General features: G+C 30.4%; 2 protein-coding genes across 4 annotated transcripts; one reads left to right on the top strand and one right to left on the bottom strand.

Moving 5' to 3' along the window:
- Window positions 1-1,139: 1,139 nt before the first annotated feature.
- On the top strand, window positions 1,140-5,863 carry LOC129900721 (uncharacterized). 3 transcript variants are annotated; one of them, XM_055975741.1, is made up of 4 exons: window positions 1,140-1,277; window positions 2,454-3,080; window positions 4,135-4,890; window positions 5,560-5,863. In XM_055975741.1, exons 1-4 carry the CDS (start codon window positions 1,239-1,241, stop codon window positions 5,656-5,658), a joined length of 1,521 nt encoding a protein of 506 aa, XP_055831716.1. In that variant the 5' UTR covers window positions 1,140-1,238; the 3' UTR covers window positions 5,659-5,863. The 3 variants fall into 3 exon arrangements, with proteins under 3 accessions (XP_055831716.1, XP_055831717.1, XP_055831715.1); XM_055975742.1 differs by having other exon boundaries at window positions 2,374-3,080; XM_055975740.1 differs by lacking the exon at window positions 1,140-1,277 and having other exon boundaries at window positions 1,321-3,080.
- Window positions 5,864-15,286: 9,423 nt separating this feature from the next.
- LOC129899735 (protein SULFUR DEFICIENCY-INDUCED 1-like) lies at window positions 15,287-18,187 on the bottom strand. The gene is made up of 4 exons (XM_055974767.1): window positions 17,989-18,187; window positions 16,939-17,151; window positions 16,429-16,584; window positions 15,287-15,885 (listed from the first exon to the last, which is right to left on the bottom strand). The coding sequence occupies exons 1-4, from the start codon at window positions 18,085-18,087 to the stop codon at window positions 15,478-15,480; spliced, it is 876 nt and encodes a 291-aa protein (XP_055830742.1). The 5' UTR covers window positions 18,088-18,187; the 3' UTR covers window positions 15,287-15,477.
- Between the last annotated feature and the right edge of the window lie 1,899 nt (window positions 18,188-20,086).

Genomic DNA, 20,086 nt, shown 5'->3' with positions numbered 1-20,086 from the left:
GATGAGCTTCAACTAGATTTAAATTTTAACAAAAAAAATAAAACACAACAAAATCATATTTCACTAAATTGTTTTGGATATATTTGTACTTATAAAGAATTATTAATTTATAATATTAATGGGATCATATATTTATATAGGGATCTTCTGAAAATATATTATTTTATTATCTTATCGAAATGAGTGATTTTTTTCATTGGCTCAAGTTGGGGCAAAAGAAAAATATTATCTTACAGAGATTATTAATTACCGAGTATTAATTTAGCAAAATTGTACTCTAATATTAGAAGAAGTATATTAATATAAATACCCACTACATAATTGTAATTTCCCTACTACTCTTTATCATTATGTTCCTTGTCTTTAAAAAACTTATGCCTCGAGCATAAATTTGATTACTAAAATACAAAGACAAAATTGTGCAATTAATGGAGCTAAATCCCTATAAATAACATCTAAAAGGTACTCCCTCCGTTATTATTTATATATCATTATTTTAGATTTTATGTGCATTAATAAACTAAGTAAGCTTAGTATTCTATCCTTATGCAGTATTTTTTTAAAGTCAAATTTTCAATCAATGAAAATGAATTAATTTATTTTGATTAATTAATTTGACCAATAGAGATGAATTATTTACTTAATTTTTCTGTTGATCAAGTGTATATTTTCAAGGCTAATAGTAACTTACAAGAGTAAAATAGAAAATAATATCATTTATGCATTGATTTAATAAAATGATAAATATTAAGGACCATCTACTTTAAATAAAAATGGACGGAGTACTTAAAAAAGAATGTTAAATGGAAATGTCATTAGCCCCAAGTTCAAAGAGGCCCTACACAACAACCAAAAAAATACACTTTTCGTTTTAATTTAATAGTCCTATTTTTATTTAATACAAATTTAATAAGATAATTTTTTTCTTTTGAATATTGTGATATTAAATTAAAGATACATTGAATATATTAAAATATCTTTTAATCTAATGACTTTAATAAATATGATATATGAAAAGTTAAATTTAAAAAATTATTGGAAAAAAACATTTTTTTGAGATAAATTAAAAAAAAAATAAGACAAATAAATTAAAACGAATGATATATAACTTTAGGTTATGGAATCTTAGACTTGGAAAATCGTAGCTAAGTCTTTCTTTTTCTTACATAAATCAGTAAAGTTGAGTCACTCTATTCACTCACAATTTTTCAATCATTAGTCTCAAATTCTGAGTTAATATGTCTGCTGGACGCCATAAATCTGATGAAGACCCTAAGGTATTCTAATTTGTGTCAGTTCTTTCCCATTTTTATTTATTTTTTTGGTTAACAAAATTGACAGATTTCTTTAATTACAAGCTAGTAAATGTTGACATTATTATACAGTGTTAACTATCAGGATTTACTCATTGATTGATGTTGTTAACTTAATCTTGAACAATCCTAACCTCATGAGCTAGATTTTGTAGTGAGTTAGGCCAAAGTATCCAAGGGAATTTGTTGTGTTGTTGACTCACAGCGGCGAAATCAGAAATTTCGTTAAGGGTATTCAAGATCGATTTAATATATACACACATTAAACTAATTTTTGACCTTGGTATAATTTTTTGACCAAGGGTATTCAACTGGCCATACCCTTCATTACTTGTGGCTACGCCACTGGTTGAGTGCTTACATGGTTTTGGATAATTCTTGCCTCATGAACTACCTTTTGGGTTGAGTTTTGTCAAAGATACATTTTCTTAACCTGGTATAAAGCAAAATTCATTTTAATTCTTGGTTTATCTATACATTAGGGGCGGATGCAGCATGCTAGGTGCTAGCACTGGGTTCATTTGAACCCAATACTTTCATTGCAGAGTATAAATTTCTATGTAAACAATTATGAAAATTGCAATAAATATATACTCCCTCCGTCCCAATTTATGTGACACCTTTCGAATTTCGAGATTCAAAAAAGTCTATCTTTGACCATGAAGTTTTCATATATTTTTAAATATTTTGAAGATTCCATGTGCAAATTTTCGATCAAACTTAAACTGTTTGACTCTCGAAAAAAAGAAAAGTGCCACATAAATTGTGACAGATGGAATAGTAGGTTTGAACCCATAAGTTAAAAAATACAATACAATGAGTCTAATTCTAAGAACCTCAAATTTTAAATACGAAATCCGCCTCCGCCTAACATAAGGTTCTCATGTTATCTTGTGCTTGCTCTTGATAACCAAAGTTGATTTTGGACAATCCCCAACTCATGAGCTAGTATCTACGACTGGATTAGGAGTAAGGTCGATTGATATTCTTAACATTAACATGACTTATTGTGGTACAATGATACCTATGATAGTTTATGTGTATTTAACTTATATGTCAGAATGGGGTGGAGAGAGTTGCAAATATCAAATTATTGTAAGCATGCTTAAAGCTATGACCATTTGGATTCTTCAATTTCAGCTTATCAAACTTAAGGTTATGATTGACAAGAATAGAAACCGAGTAATCTTTGCAGAGTCGGACCATGAATTCATTGACACACTCTTCTCATTCTTGACACTCCCATTGGGTACTGTTCTAAGACTTCTTGAAAAAGATATGGTTCAATTGGGATCAATTAGCCGCGTTTATGTCAGTGTTTATTCGCTTGAGCCAAGGTTCTTGCGTACAAATTATTGCAAATCCATGTTGATCATGCCACGGAATGCATCAGAAGTTCAGTGTGAAAAGTTGAAGCTCAATATTGATCATTCGGAGAACGCAGGGAAGTTGTTTATCTGTTCTAATATCTGTTCTAACTATCACTGTGAAAACTTTCTCAGTATCTGTCAGAATACACAGTGCTGCCTCTGTAATAGTTTGATGCGAACTCCGAGAGGAATTTCTGACAAGGAAGAGAAGAGAAGTTGTGGGGAAGACAGCGTGGTTGAAGTCTTTCTAAAGGCTGGGGCAGCAAGCTTTATGATAACAGATGATTTGCATGTAATGCCAGCCTCAACTGCTAGTTTAACTGCTTTGTTTGGAAAGCTCGGAGTCAGTGACAAGAATGAAATCGAGGCAAAGACTGTAGAAGTTAGTACTAAGGAGGTAATGCTTTTTCCGATATGTTGTACTATGCATACCGTTCTTATTTTCGGAGTCCCTAACTTGTTCAAAAATAGTTTCATAAGAGAATTCTTCATATATTGGTTTCTCCTTCAAGTTATTATCTGGTCTGTCATCTTCATTTAGTTTGAAAATTCATGATGTACTATTAGTCAGGATTGAGATAAAATTAAGTTGAGTATTATAATGGTGGCAAATTAGGCAATCAATAAGGTACAGCCTAGAGTAGGTACACCGCGGGAGGGGTAATAGCTGAATTGTCTTACTTGATTGTTCAGTCTAGACATTTAGCCATAAAACGCACAAAGTTGAGTAACTGTGAACAATCAAGTAAGACAATTCAGCTATTACCCCTCCCGCGGTGTACCTACTCTAGGCTGTACCTTATTGATTGCCTAATTGCATAGTAAAAGAAGTAAAAATTGGAATTATCAACTTAGTTTGTGTTTAACTCTTTCCTTTAGCACATTGTCCGCTCTTTCTTCTGATGGTTTTCATTTTAACCAAGCATAATTTTTATCACTTCATTGAAAGGCATAATACATGGATAGGCACTCTGTTATAATGCTGTAAAGATGATTTTGATAATTGAATTGACAAATCTGATAAGGGACCTGGTACCTCTAATTCGTTTTCCGTGAAGTCAACAACCCAGCTGTCAAGTGTACCATGTCTGCACAATGCAGCAGCATGGAAGGGCAGTGTAGCAGCAGGACAGTAGTGTCCTTTTTGTTCTCAACCAATAAATAGATAAACACTCAAACTTGACCTCAACTGTCAAGTAAACACTCCAACTTTAGGAGTGCACATTAGACACCTCAACTCATCCCACTGTGTCTCGTGGACGTTGCACATAAATTTTGGAAGTGTCTAATGTGCATATTACTAATTTCTTGGTTAAGAAGCTTTCATTTGACAACTCGGTTTTTTATTTGCCTTTTCTTTTGGTTTCAAAAATTCACATTTGCGTCTTGTGGTATTCTGGTTTCCGCAACCTCCTTGCCTCATCACTTGATGCATAGATAACCTGATTTAGGTGTTGCAACTGCTGAAGTTCTCATTGCTATCCAAGACGCCTTTGACAAATATGATACTGAATAGCCAGGGAAATTGGGTGAAAGATATATCAAAGTTCGAAGATAACCAAACAGCAAAGTTAGACAAGAAGGGCGCCATGTCTCAAAACTCAAATAGTATGAGCCTGAAGCTTATAGTCAGCAAAAGTAAGAAGAAGGTTTTGTATGCGGAAGCCGGCGTCAAGCTTGTAGACTTCCTTTTCAGTTTCCTTGCATTCCCTTTAGGTGCTGTAGTAAAGCATCTAGGTGGCAACTCAAGACTTGGATGTATAGATAATTTGTATAAGGGTGCTTCTGATTTGAGTTCGGAAAACTATATCAAATCAGAAGAGTGCAAAAATATGCTACTCTCTCCGAAATTGTTTCCACACTCTGGTTTTGACAGTCATATTCTCGAGGTGGGAGAGGAGTACCCGAAATACAGATACAATGACTATGGAGATATAGAAATAGTAAGGAACACTAATAAATCCGAGGGATCATCGATAGGAAATGAGGAAGAAGCAAGTGATTTAGCCATCATTTTGGATCCAAAGTCTCCAACAGGGGAAACTATAAAGGGTGAAGGATACTTGAAAGGACCTGCAACGTTTATGATAATGGATAATCTTCGAGTGACTCCTTTTTCCCCTACCTCAATCATAACTCAGCTTAATCAAATGGAGGTGTCAACCAGTGATTTGGAGGAACACATCGTAACTGTTGGGAAGGACGAGGTACGCCTTCTACTTGAATTACTTGTATATTAATTAAGATATATATTATTGTCCTTGCATATTTGTTGTTTTTAGTATCTGTTACGAGATATTTGGATATCTTCTGGGGTATTCCTCGGCAAATTATGGTGCATGAACGCATAAACTTTTGCGATTACGAAGATTTCATGCTTAAATTCTAAACTCTAATCATGAATTCTAAACTTTTATTTCTGAACTTGAGAAATGAGTAAGTAATAAATGAAATTGTTCAGTAGGCTAAATTTCATTTTCGATTGAGAAAGCAATGGAGGACCAATGTCCTCTCCAATAGTGCACCAAAACGGGTCGGAAAAATTCAGTAAAAAATACTAAGAGTTTTCCCAATAGTCGAGAGCCCACTTCCCTATATGCACTTATCGAAGGAGAAAAACTTGATTCTCATAGTGATCCTTTTCGAGGCTTTTGCACAGAGTTCGATCAGTTAGTACAGAGTAAAGAGGCTTTAGCACATCATAAAAGGTTGCAAGCAAATGATAAATTGAATTGACTAGATATTAGAGTGCACGAGAACTTGTGTCTTGTAACTATGGATTATGCCAAAAGATTCAAGCAATGGAACTAAACATGCATGATTTATTAAGATTTATATATAACGAATCCTCATTAATTAGATATTAACTTTTGCAGGCCTTGAATTTGCTTAAAGCGTCTTTAATCTCAAAAACAGTTCTGAATGATGTTTTCAACATAAGGGAGCCTTATCCTAAGGTTATGCTTAAAGTGTGAACTTTCAACATGACGGAGACGTGATCATCATGGTGTGATTATATTAGATGTTCTTGCCATATGCGGTATGTGTGTGATTATATCGTACGTACTTTATTATAATTGATTGTTTATGCTCATACTAGCTAGCCACCACATTGCTTGACACCAAGTGGACTATGTAAGAAATTATATTGGCTATATACAAACAACTCTTGTATGTTTATCTAGTGACAGTCATATAATACTCCTCTTCAAGCTGTAGTTTAACCGTATGCTCCTCTTGCGACAACGATAGTCAATTCTGGATCCTCTGGGTGATTTTATGAGAACCTATATTAGCTGGTCGTTTGAGTTGACAAAACTTGTAAGAATGCACTCATATTCAACCTTATGTTGAATGAAGTGACAATCTACTTCAATGTGTTGGCGTTCTTTCATGGAACGTTGGATTAGAAGCGATATGTAGTGCATCTTGATTATCACAAAACAATTTTATTTATTCAACTCCAATCTTTAAAGAAGTTGTCTTAGCCATATATATATATATATATAGTAGTTCGAGAAAAATCCCAAATCTTTAGTCTGGAATTGGCTTGAAAGATGCTGCTTAAGTTGGCCAATACCTTCATAATCATCCCTTGTGATAACAATATCAACCCAAATAATTAAAAACAACGTTTATCTTAGTAGTTCAGTTGGTTGATCACAACAGCTATAACATCACCAATATATGAGCATATCAATGATTACTAGCTCCTATGATTCGAATCACCGGACTAGGGATCGAAGATTGAAGATGATTTCCGACAAGCGCACATTCATAGGTTGTTAATTCATCTTTATCTTCGGAAGCTAAGCCTGACCTCTTACAATTCTCAATTGAGGCAGAAAAAAGATGGATTCTTAACCAGGTTAGAATGGTAATTAATCTATGCTAGGAGTGCTCCTTACCTTAAACCTAAAGTAGCTCACCGAAGGAAAAGCGAAAGTAAGCAAGTAAAATCTCAACCCGAAATCAATAACCAGCAAGAAAGAGAAAGGAGAATGCCCATCTCTTTCTACTTTCTAGTATGTAGTTTTACTTCCTTGAACTTCTATGGAGGGTTTGGTTAGGGTCGTAGGGGTGTGCAGAAATTAGTTCAACGGAACCCCAAAAAATGTTATTGATTTATTGATATCGGGTTATTGGGTTAACTGGTTTTAAACGATTTTGTATATATATTTTTTATTTGGCTATCGATTCAATTTCCGATTTTAAGGTTTTAATTAATGATTAAATCGATAATCCAATAAGATTATATAAAAATATATTTTTATCCGTAGTTGTATAATAGCAGTTTTAGATTTTAAAGGCATACCCTATCGTTTTTTTTAAAACATTTTATAGTTGTTTGAATGTTATTTTTTTCTAAAGTCGTTGGCTTGCTGGAGTTCTACCCATCAGTTTAAACTATGAACCGACCTTGTTTTTCTTTTTGAGAGGTCGCTTCTGTTGCTACTACATTCAAGTTTGCTACTTAACTAGAAAGAAAACAAGTTTGTTTTAGTAATAACACAAATAAATTTGCTTCTGCTTGTAATTTGTGTAAACTTTTATTCATGAAAGTAGTGTATATATGAACAAACGAAAATAAGAGAAAGCAAAAAAAATATTAAAGTATTTTGTTATTGGTTAAATCGAAATCGAATCATTAAGGACCGAAAACTGGTTATTCAATAATGAATATCTTTGTGGTTTGGTTATTATCAATTTAACAAATTAAAAACTAATAAACTAAACTAGTAATATATAAAATCGGATCAAACCGATCGATACACCCTAGATGGTTGGTGACCTCCCCCCCTATTTCCTCTAAATGAAAAAAATAGACATATCCAATAACTAATTACTTTTTTTCCTTGGACAGGCTATATATATTACTCCTCAAAGAGATTTAAAAAAAGGAAATTAAATACTGATTAATGTGATCACTCAGAAGAGATAATTAATTTACTGATTAAGACATGATATTATATACTTCCTCTGTCCAATAATAGTTGTTTACTATTGACTTAGCACAGAAATTATGAAGCAGTAAATGATAGGGATAATTTTACCAAATTACCTTTATTAAATATAAGTCATCTAAACATTGAAAAATGAATAGTATTTAATAGCAAGGGTAAAATAGACACATCATGATAACTTATTTATTGGTTTTATAAACTGGACAGGTATTGTTAGACATCCCAAAATAATATAGTGGACAAGTAAAGATAAAACGGTGAGAGCAAGGGCGGATCTAGGTTGTATAGGAGGGGGGTGCCACGCCACCCTCAGATCTCGGTTGAAAATTTATATATACATATATTTATATATATATATATATTTATAAGGAAAGTATAAATATTAAACATGTCACTATTAGAAATAGTAAGTCTTGTGTAGCCAGTGATTAAAGTTCAAGTTTATCATTGTGGGGATGCAAGTTTGAGTCCTGTTGTGGGTGTATTTTTGTTAAAACATTTTTTATCATGCAAGACTTCAGTAGCAAATTTATTATAATTTTTTTTTGAATTGAATAAGTAGATTAGAACATTAGACCTCTTGTAAGTAAAATCTTAACAAAACCAACAAAACAAGTCTAAATTTTGTATGTATATTTGTTAATTAATATTAAGTATTATCTTGTTCTATGCTGATTTTTTTTTTATAGCTTACTGTTTAAATAACATGATACCCAAAGATTCAAAATTCTGGATCCACCTCCAAGTGAGAGTATAGATTAATGTTCGGGGATAAATTTTTACATGTATGGTCAATATTGGAACTAGGAAGAGATAAACATATTGAATGGATTTCTCAAAAAACATATAAAATTTGGACCAAACTTATTGGCTCTTCCAAATTCTAACTTTCCATGCTAGCTCCGCTTACGGGTGGCAATTGGGGCGGGTTAAGTTTGGGCGGGTCCTAATGGGTCAAGACAATAATTGGGTCAAGACTTTAATTCAATCCAAATTAGTTTGGGTCAAAACGGATTGAATCAAAATGGGTTAGGTAATGAGTTATATAACAGGTCAAGACCCAACTCAATCCCATTTTTACTAAGCTTAATTATTTTATTTGTTCTTTTAAACTATTTTAGTACCTAATAAAATTATTTTTTTCTTTATTATGGTTATATATAACATATCAAATTGGAAAAAAAAAAATTAAAATATTTTAACAAAATTTCTCATAAGCCAATTCGAATTACATATCAAACTTAAAAAATGGAATATAACTCTTTACTTTTCCATAATTAGAAGATTTCAATTCAATTTTCATCAATGGAACAATAAAACAAAGCATATACACATGCAAAATTGAATTCAAATGTTCCAAACCGCTGGAAAATACACATTCAAATCTACAAACGAAGTTTCATACCTCGTTACCGGTTTGTATCACTGCTTGTATTCGTTCGCTCTATTTCACTTGTATTCATTCTTTCTACTGTATGAATTATTATCAATTAGTATCATTTATATTCATTCGCTCTAATTTAACTTATATTCATTCGTAACTGTTGTTCAATTGTTACAGCTTGTATAGGTTGTATGCGTTAACTTAATTTCATTATATCAACGCATATAATCTCAACATATTGTATGTGCTCATTCAACATATTATATTCCTTTCATACAACAAAATATTATGAAGAAGAAGAAGATAACCCACGTCTAGACATAGATACTCAAGCAATCTCAACATATTATATGTATTATTGGAAGTGTGAGTTTCATATCTAAACTATCACTTATTAGTTTGAGAAACACACCTCAAAGATGTGTGTAATACACTCTCTCTACTCTCTCTAGTTTTTGAAAAAAATATTGCCACATGGATAAAATATTTCACCTTGACAAAAATTAAATAATCTATTAATATTAGTTAAAAGTTAAAGACTAAAGTATTTCTAACCCAAAAAAGAAATTATTTTTTTATAAAAGAAATTATTTTTAAAAAAAATTTAAAATATTTTGTTCACGCACTCCACCACCTCCCCCCCCCCCTTTTATTTTTTTAAATTTTTTTAAAAATTCATACTTCACCCCTTCCCTCACTCCTTTCTAAAAAGTGTTATTATTTTATTTTAAAAAAAAACTAAAATTATATCCACCTCATCGAACCCTCCGCTCTTAATTTATATTTATTTTTTTTATTTTTTTGGTTTTGTGTTAGATATATACATATATTTTCTTAAATCATATGTATATATCTAACACAAAACGAGAAAAAAATTTAAAAGCGGAGCGTTAGGTGAGGCAGGATAAAAAATAAATAAATAAATAAATAAAAATATCTAAATTGTTATTTGAAGGTGAGGGGGCAGGGGAGATGAAGTTAGAAATTATATAAAACAATTTATAAAGGAAATTTAATAAATAAAAAGAAAACTAAAAATTTGGGGTGGGATGGGGTGGGGGTGAGGGGGATATGGTGTCACTATATAATTTTATTTTAGACACATCATGATAACTGATTCATTGGTTTTATAAACTGGACAGATATTGTTGAACATCCCAAAATAATATAGTGAACAAGTAAAGATAAAACGGTGAGAGCAAGGGCGGATCTAGGTGTATAGGAGGGGGTGCCACGCCACCCTCAGATCTCGGTTGAAAATTTATATATACATATATTTATATATATATATATATATATATATATATATATATATATATATATATATATATATATATATATATATTTATAAGGAAAGTATAAATATTAAACATGTCACTATTAGAAATAGTAAGTCTTGTGGAGCCAGTGGTTAAAGTTCAAGTTTATCATTGTGGGGATGCAAGTTTGAGTCCTGTTGTGGGTGTATTTTTGTTAAAACATTTTTTATCATGCAAGACTTCAGTAGCAAATTTATTATAATTTTTTTTTGAATTGAATAAGTAGATTAGAACATTAGACCTCTTGTAAGTAAAATCTTAACAAAACCAACAAAACAAGTCTAAATTTTGTATGTATATTTGTTAATTAATATTAAGTATTATCTTGTTCTATGCTGAATTTTTTTTTATAGCTTACTGTTTAAATAACATGATACCCAAAGATTCAAAATTCTGGATCCACCTCCAAGTGAGAGTATAGATTAATGTTCGGGGATAAATTTTTACATGTATGGTCAATATTGGAACTAGGAAGAGATAAACATATTGAATGGATTTCTCAACAAACATATAAAATTTGGACCAAACTTATTGGCTCTTCCAAATTCTAACTTTCCATGCTAGCTCCGCTTACGGGTGGCAATTGGGGCGGGTCAAGTTTGGGCGGGTCCTAATGGATCAAGACAATAATTGGGTCAAGACTTTAATCCAATCCAAATTAGTTTGGGTCAAAACGGATTGAATCAAAATGGGTTAGGTAATGAGTTATATAACAGGTCAAGACCCAACTCAATCCCATTTTTACTAAGCTTAATTATTTTATTTGTTCTTTTAAACTATTTTAGTACCTAATAAAATTATTTTTTTCTTTATTATGGTTATATATAACATATCAAATTGGAAAAAAAAAATTAAAAAATATTTTAACAAAATTTCTCATAAGCCAATTCGAATTACATATCAAACTTAAAAAATGGAATATAACTCTTTACTTTTCCATAATTAGAAGATTTCAATTCAATTTTCATCAATGGAACAATAAAACAAAGCATATACACATGCAAAATTGAATTCAAATGTTCCAAACCGCTGGAAAATACACATTCAAATCTACAAACGAAGTTTCATACCTCGTTACCGGTTTGTATCACTGCTTGTATTCGTTTGCTCTATTTCACTTGTATTCATTCTTTCTATTGTATGAATTATTATTAATTAGTATCATTTATATTCATTCGCTCTAATTTAACTTATATTCATCCGTAACTGTTGTTCAATTGTTACAGCTTGTATAGGTTGTATGCGTTAACTTAATTTCATTATATCAACGCATATAATCTCAACATATTGTATGTGCTCATTCAACATATTATATTCCTTTCATACAACGAAATATTATGAAGAAGAAGAAGATAACCCACGTCTAGACATAGATGCTCAAGCAATCTCAACATATTGTATGTATTATTGGAAGTGTGAGTTTCATATCTAAACTATCACTTATTAGTTTGAGAAACACACCTCAAAGATGTGTGTAATACACTCTCTCTACTCTCTCTAGTTTTTGAAAAAAATATTGCCACATGGATAAAATATTTCACCTTAACAAAAATTAAATAATCTATTAATATTAGTTAAAAGTTAAAGACTAAAGTATTTCTAACCCAAAAAAAAAATCTAAAATATTTTGTTCACGCACTCCACCACCTCCCCCCCCCCTTTTATTTTTTTAAATTTTTTAAAAAATTCATACTTCACCCCTTCCCTCACTCCTTTCTAAAAAATGTTATTATTTTATTTTTAAAAAAACTAAAATTATATCCACCTCATCGAACCCTCCGCTCTTAATTTATATTTATTTTTTTATTTTTTTGGTTTTGTGTTAGATATATACATATATTTTCTTAAATCATATGTATATATCTAACACAAAACGAGAAAAAAAATTAAAAGCGGAGCGTTAGGTGGGGCAGGATAAAAAATAAATAAATAAATAAATAAATAAATAAAAATATCTAAATTGTTATTTGAAGGTGAGGGGGCAGGGGAGATGAAGTAAGAAATTATATAAAACAATTTATAAAGGAAATTTAATAAATAAAAAGAAAACTAAAAATTTGGGGTGGGATGGGGTGGGGGTGAGGGGGATATAGTGAGAGAAAGTGGTGGAGTGGGTAAGAAAAATATTTTATATTTTATTTTATAATTTTTTTTTGGCCGGGAAATAGTAATACTTCAATCTTTAATTTTAACTAATTCTAATAATTTATTTAATTTTTGTTAATGTGAAATATTTTGTCCATTTGGAGTGTGAAGTGATAATTTTTTTAAAATGAAAGAAAGAGTGGAATAAAAGAGAGAAGTGTGTTTCTCAAACTAATTAGTGATAGTTTAGGTATGAAACTCACACTCACAATAGTTTAGGTATGAAACTCAAAAAAGAGGAATAGTTCAGATGTGTTTTTGACACTTAATTCTTATATTTTAGTATACACTTGTATTTTATGAGATTTTAGTGTGATACACTAAAAACATAGCGATACACATATAGAACCAGAGGTGTTTAGCTGTACACTTTGGAAAAGAATTGGGATTTCGCTATAAAACTTAAATAGTAGCTATGAATGATAAATTTTTTTGAAGTATATTTATGTATGATAAATACAATATATTATAAATTAGTTATACCATATAATTTTTTCTTTGAAATTATAGTTTCAAATTTTAGTAACAAATTTAATATAGACATCTAATTTGACTAAAAAAAATTTTACCATGAAAAAAATAGACATATCCAATAACTAATTACTTTTTTTCCCTGGACAGGCTATATATATTACTCCTCAAAGAGATTTAAAAAAAGGAAATTAAATACTGATTAATGTGATCACTCAGAAGAGATAATTAATTTACTGATTAAGATATGATATTATATACTTCCTCTGTCTAATAATAGTTGTTTACTATTGACTTGGCACATAGATTATGAAGCAGTAAATGATAGGGATAATTTTACCAAATTACCTTTATTAAATATAAGTCATCTAAACATTGAAAAATGAATAGTATTTAATAGCAAAGGTAAAAGAGACACATCATGATAACTTATGCATTGGTTTTATAAACTGGACAGGCATTGTTGGACATCCCAAAATAATATAGTGAACAAGTAAAGATAAACGGTAAGAGCAAGGGCGGATCTAGGTGTATAGGAGGGGTGCCACGCCACCCTCTGATCTCAGTTGAAAATTTATATATACATATATATATATATATATATATATATATATATATATATATATATATATATATATATATTTATAAGGAAAGTATAAATATTAAACATGTCACTATTAGAAATAGTAAGTCTTGTGGAACCAGTGGTTAAAGTTCAAGTTTATCATTGTGGGGATGCAAGTTTGAGTCCTGCTGTGGGGTGTATTTTTGTTAAAACTTTTTTTTATCATGCAAAACTTCAGTAGAGAATTTATTATTATTATTATTTTTGAATTGAATAAGTAAATTAGAATCTTAGACCTCTTGTAAGCAAAATCTTAACAAAACTAACAAAACAAGTCTAAATCTTGTATGTATATTTGCTAATTAATATTAAGTATTATTTTGCTTTACGCTGGAATTTTTTTCATAGCTTACTGCTCAAAATAGCGTGATACCCATAGATTCAAAATTCTGTATCCGCCTTTGAATGAGAGTATAGATTAATGTTCGCGGATTAATTTTTATATGTATGGTCAATATAGGAACTAGGAAGAAATAAACATATTGAATGGATTTCTCAACAAACATATAAAATTTGGACCAAACTTATTGGTTCTTCCAAATTCGAACTTTCCATGCTAACTCCGCTTAGGGGTGGCAATTGGGGCGGGTCAAGTTTGGACGGGTCATAATGGGTTAAGACAACAATTGGGTCAAGACCTTAACCCAACCCAAATTAGTTTGGATCAAAACGAGGTGGGTCAAAATGGGTTAGGAAATGGGTTATATAATAGGTCAAGACCCAACCCAACTCAATTTTTAGAGCCCGTTTGGATGGGCTTAAAAAAGTAACTTTTATGTATGAAGTGTTTTTAGAACTTTGAAGTGCTGAAAGTTATTTTTATAAATAAGCAGTTGAGTGTTTGGATAAAAGTGCTTAAATAAGGAAAATGATGTGAATTTTAAGGTTAAAAGAATAAAAATAGTAGTTTGGGAATTTAGTTAAAATATAAGGGATATAAAAGCAATTTCTATAGTCAAAGAAAATGACTTTAAGCACTTGAAAAAAAAAGGTTAGGAATCCTAACTTTTCATTGACTTTAAGAACTTTATGGCTTAAAGTTAGCATTAGGCAAACACGTTCAAAGGCTAAAAGAGGGCTTTAAGTTGGTTTTGACCAACTTAAAGCCCATCCAAACGGGCTCTTACTAAGTTTAATTATTTTATTTGTTCTTTTAAACTATTTTAGTACCTAATAAAATTATTTTTTTTCTTTATTATTATTATGACTATATATAACATATCAAATTAAAAAAAAAGTTTTTTAAAAATATTTTAAAAAATTTCTCATGAGTCAATTCGAATTACATATCAATCTAATATTTAATGGGTTAAAATGGATTGAGCTAATGAATGGAGGAGTCAATAACCAATCCAAACTTAAATGAGTTGGATTGGAATGGATGGGTTGAATTTAATTTTGCCACCCCTAACTCCGCCCCTGATGACTTGTTCGATACTTAACCCCAACTATATACACGGCCCATTCAAAATTTGGGCCGGGCCCATTCATGAATCAATTGTTCAAAGCCCATTAACAAAATCATCACCCAAATCAAGGTCCGGAATATAGAGCAGTACAGTGTATTTGGTCAATATTTAAAAAATGCTTTTGGGGGAAAACGATTTTTTTTAGTTTATGAAAAATAGCTTATGTGTTACTATTCAAAACACTTATTTTTTTTGGAAAAAATTTGGTCAAACACCATAACTTTTTTAAAATAAGCACTTTTGTCTTTTCAAAAACTTGATCAAACAGACTTAACATTTCCCAAACTTTGCCCCAAGCTATAATTTACATTACAATTTTTACATATCACATGTCTCTTACTTTATACATCTAATTTCATATAATTAACATCTAAACCTTACTAACCATAAACCCCAAAGTCCAAAAAGAGAAATCCATCAACAAGCCAATTGATCTCTAAATGTAGAGATTTCCTCAAATATTGGCAACCTTCTTGATTTGGGCCTGGCCCATTCATTAATCAACTGTTCAAGCCCATTTACAAAATCGTCATCCAAATTGAGGCCCGGTATGTTTTGCAAGAAGGGTGGGGGTTGCTTCGAGTCCAATTCCAACAATAATTCTTCAACTCGATCCTTTGTTTTTGGATCGTCAAAACCTAAATATTTACCTTTCCAAACATCTTCGAGAATATAACGAGCCTCGTCATATCGGGCTTGCTTGATCAAGCATTGGGCCAGGTTGCAGGCCTTGTTGCTGTCTGCATAAATCATTTGGGCTTTCTTGTACACCACTTCTGCTGCCATAAAATTTCCTTTTTGCATATAAGCCCAACCCAAATTACCCTGCAAAAGCATAATTTATTTAAGGTTTTACGGTGAGCGCGCCCAAATATCCGATTTTGATGTCATCGTTTAATTTGTCTACGCTTCTTAAATATTTTTGTAAGTGTATACATCTTCGATAACTTCAAACACCATGCGCTTAAAGTTAGTCTTAATAAAGTTTAACTTCATATGTTGTGTATGATGCTTCTTATAATTGAAGTTCAAGTACATAAGTAGAAATTTAGTCATTTTGTCTGAATTTTAGTTATATATGATTGAAGTTCAATTATTTTTGCCTCACTTCATCTACTTTTGCTTGAAAATTCAATCATTTTTTATTGACTCTCACTTTTTTTTTTCTTGAACTTCACTTCAGTCATATGTGCATGAACTTTAGGCAGAAATGACTGAAATTCAATCATTTTTATTTGAATTTCAGACAAAAATTGTCTTAACGTTAACCTATAACAATTTAAATCTTGAATTTATCTTTGACTAACGGAGACGTTGCATCATGAATACCACCAACAAATTAAAGAAGGTGTAAAGTATGATATTTACCAGAACTCTTGCAGTCTCTTGGGTGATAGTAACTTGAATTTTCTTCCCATGAGATCTAGCAATTTTAATAGGCCTCCCATTGAACAACTTCCCTTCATATATTTGTCTCAACTTTTGCTTTAATAACACTATTTGTTCCTCCACTTTTCCACATTTCTGCATTAACCAAAAAAAATAATAAAATATTAGAGATAACATAATCTTATAGGATATCGTTACTTATCCCATTCTCCGTACCAAACTATCCCTAACTACTTTGCGATCATACCCATCGACTCGTTATCATATACAACTTCAATAGTTATATATTACTTGGAGAAAATCTTTACTTCAACAGTGATCACCACTATATATTTAGTCAGACTTCTCTATAACAATATTTTATTAAAACAACCATTATTTCTTGAAATTAAATATTTTTATGCAATGTTATATTATATGTTCCATCGTATTAACAGTATTTCATTAAAATTAGCTAAAAAGATATCAGGATAAACAACATTGTTATACCTTGAAGAGATCAAGGAGGACATTGTCTAGAGATTGTTGAGCTTGTTTAGAGCAAAGGTATCTAAAAGATTTGATAGCTTCAATGGCTTCTTCACTTCTATCCAATTGCTTCATCACAACTGCCATGTCTTTTAATGCACTGTCTACTCTGTCCCCTTCATTTATGGCTTTCCAAAACCATATTATTGATCCTTCTGTATCCTTCATAATTAGCTGAAATAATGTAATAATATAATTAAAATCGTTTTATATTGTCAGTGTATAAAAGTTATAATATAATAATGGATCGATGAATATGATCGCAATGTAGTTAGGGGTAATTTGGTATATAGGATGGAATAAATAAGAATATCTCACTTTTATATGTGATAAGTTATTCCACCAGTTATACTAAAATGGTGGGATATTAAAATAATCTCGGAATTAGCTAATATCTCAAACCAAATATGGAATAAAGTTAATCCTAAATTTTATCTCAAATCTTAACAAACGACCCCTTAATGTGCTATGTATGGCTATATATGACTATCACTTCAACAAAAATAATATATTCAATATGATTCCACTAGTGGAAACTGAAAAAAATGGAGTGTATACAGATCGTAATCTATTTTTGTAGAATAGAAAAGTTTTTACTGAAAGACCATATACTTAAAAAAAATTGCTTTTCAAAATAAATTTGAAAAAGTGGGGCAAAAACAAGTGAGTTTAAATTTTACGTATGAAATTTTATATATGCATAAATAGTGTGAAAAAATAAGTTACACAATTAGATCATTTGTAAATAATTAAGTATTTTTTTAATGAAAAATTATTAATCATAAGTTGATTGAAAAAAAAGGTAATTACAATAAATTAATAAAAGTAAAAGTTAAAATCATTTAGGCTCGATCGAACATAAGAGCCCAACATGTTATCAGTATAAAGGATTTTAATACTATCAGTAATCTTGAGCATGTTATATATCAAATCTGTAAACGTATTTGATCTGATAGTGTAAAAAAAATTATATCGTAAAAAATTACACTTTGCAAAAATAAATAATATTACCTGAGCATGTTTGGCTCTAACATAAGGGCCATCACCTGAAGGAACCTTATGAAAGACATGAAATTGTTCTTCCTCTTTCTTATCCTTCTTTATTTCCATCTTTTTTTTATATAATATATGGTCTGGTTTTTTTATTTTCTATTACGAGAAATGAGAGTGTGTATATAATATATAGTTCTATAAAATACTTGATTTATACTTATATGTAAAAAGCTAAATTGATAAGATCCATGAAACTAGTGGGGGATTCAATAAATATAGAGAAAGACAAATTAAGTTGTCCAAACATATATATGTACTTCCCAATTTGCACTAATAATTCATCATTGGGGGTCTCCAATATTGAACCTAGACGACTATCCGTCTCTATTAGTTAGCTAGTAGGTTTTTTCGACAACTCTAAAATCGCCAGAGCTCAGAGATATATTTTTTTAAGGAAAAACTATATAATTAGACATACTTCGCTACCGTGTATATCATTATTACATATACTTTCAAAATATTATGTTTCTTGCCAATAATTAAGAGTTTTCTATCATATATTGAGGAAGATACACTTAGAAATATGTATTTTTACAACTAAATATACTAAAATAAGGAGAAAGGCGAGCGAGATTCGTTTGTATTCCAGATAGATGTGAATCACATTAGATACATGTATCTATATGTAGCTAGTGTGATTCGCATGTATAGATACATAGGAGTGGCGAGTGAGGCAAGCGAGATTTGTTAAGTATCCCAGATACATGCGAATCTGCTTTGATACGATGTATCTAAATAAATTACACCTAATTTTGACTCATGTATCCTGAGATATACATATATCTGAACATATCTGGACGCACCAAAATCTGGTAAGATACGTAATATTACAAACTAGAGTGTATCTAAATAATTAGCTCTCAAACTAGTGGATTTATGTAAGTTCTTTTTTTAAATGAGTTCGTTTGTATACTTACAAATATATTATTAGAGTATTTTTAAAATATTTAAAAATTAGTTATATGTAATTTGAGGAATTAATAACTTGAAAAACGAACAAGATAATCTCTTGCTGTAGGTTAAGTAATTGCACAATTACGGTTTAAAAATTCATTTAAATGACAGTGGATATAAGCTATTATAATAATAATAATAATAATAATAATAATAATAATAATAATAATAATAAATAAAATGATCTAATGAACCTGGACACTTTTTAGGAGAGAATTAATTTGACCTTGCACAAAATGATGATTGATTTTCGATCCACCCTCAATTTCACAAGATGGAGACACATAGGCCCTTAAAGTTTCATATATTTTCCGATTTGATACCCAAAAAGTCTAGCTATGCAAATTAACCCTCATATTTTAGAATGAAAAGCAAAGTCATGTAATTTATAACCTATGATTAAATTGAGGGTTAACACAAACTCACTGAATTTAAGTTATATATATTGACAATATATTATTTTTCTTGCATTTTTCGTATAGTTTTACTTAATATATATTGTATACATACAATAAACTTTGAAAGCCATTAACTTTAAATCTTCAATCCGCATTTAATTAGTATATCTTACGAGCAATTTAATCGTGTAAATAGAAGTGCTTGGTGTAAAACAATTATGGACCTCCCAAGTGGACAATCATTTAATTTGGATATGACTATATCTATGAAGACTTCTTACCATATAATTCCGCAATGGAATCTTATTGGTGACTTAAGTCGTCCGCCATGTTTTAGTATTTGAGTATTTTTACGTTGGAGAATGGAGATAAATAGGTTATTTTCAATTGACGGTTTGTTTAAATATCTAAGGCTGAACTCATCGGTCGCCCCTTAAAGTTGACATCAAATTTTATTTAGACATCTTAACTAGACTTTGTTCATTTTAGATACCTCATATAAGGTTTTGCTATGTCATTTTAACACCTTTTGCTTACATGGCATAGAGAGTGTAATACACTCGTTATGCGTGCGTGAAAAGTTTATTTAGTCAATTTTAAATTATTTTTTTCATCTTATTCCTCATTTTCCAACTACCATTTTTCCAAACCTAATTCCATCCGTGGTGAATGTTTTAAAAATGTAGGAAGAGACCTATTTCAAA

This window comes from Solanum dulcamara, chromosome 8 (assembly GCF_947179165.1).
Source record: "Solanum dulcamara chromosome 8, daSolDulc1.2, whole genome shotgun sequence".
Lineage (NCBI taxonomy): Eukaryota > Viridiplantae > Streptophyta > Magnoliopsida > Solanales > Solanaceae > Solanum > Solanum dulcamara.
This window is presented reverse-complemented; position numbering and strand designations above follow the sequence as displayed.

Excerpts from the sequence above, each read along its gene's own strand:
- LOC129900721 (XM_055975740.1), top strand. The coding sequence starts at position 2,313 with ATGACTTATTGTGGTACAATGATACCTATGATAGTTTATGTGTATTTA. Across the intron at positions 3,081-4,134 it reads TAGAAGTTAGTACTAAGGAG|GTGTTGCAACTGCTGAAGTT; the intron begins GTAATGCTTTTT and ends AACCTGATTTAG. Across the intron at positions 4,891-5,559 it reads TAACTGTTGGGAAGGACGAG|GCCTTGAATTTGCTTAAAGC; the intron begins GTACGCCTTCTA and ends TAACTTTTGCAG.
- LOC129899735 (XM_055974767.1), bottom strand. The coding sequence starts at position 18,087 with ATGGAAATAAAGAAGGATAAGAAAGAGGAAGAACAATTTCATGTCTTT. Across the intron at positions 17,152-17,988 it reads TTAGAGCCAAACATGCTCAG|CTAATTATGAAGGATACAGA; the intron begins GTAATATTATTT and ends ACATTATTTCAG. Across the intron at positions 15,886-16,428 it reads AAGAGACTGCAAGAGTTCTG|GGTAATTTGGGTTGGGCTTA; the intron begins GTAAATATCATA and ends ATGCTTTTGCAG.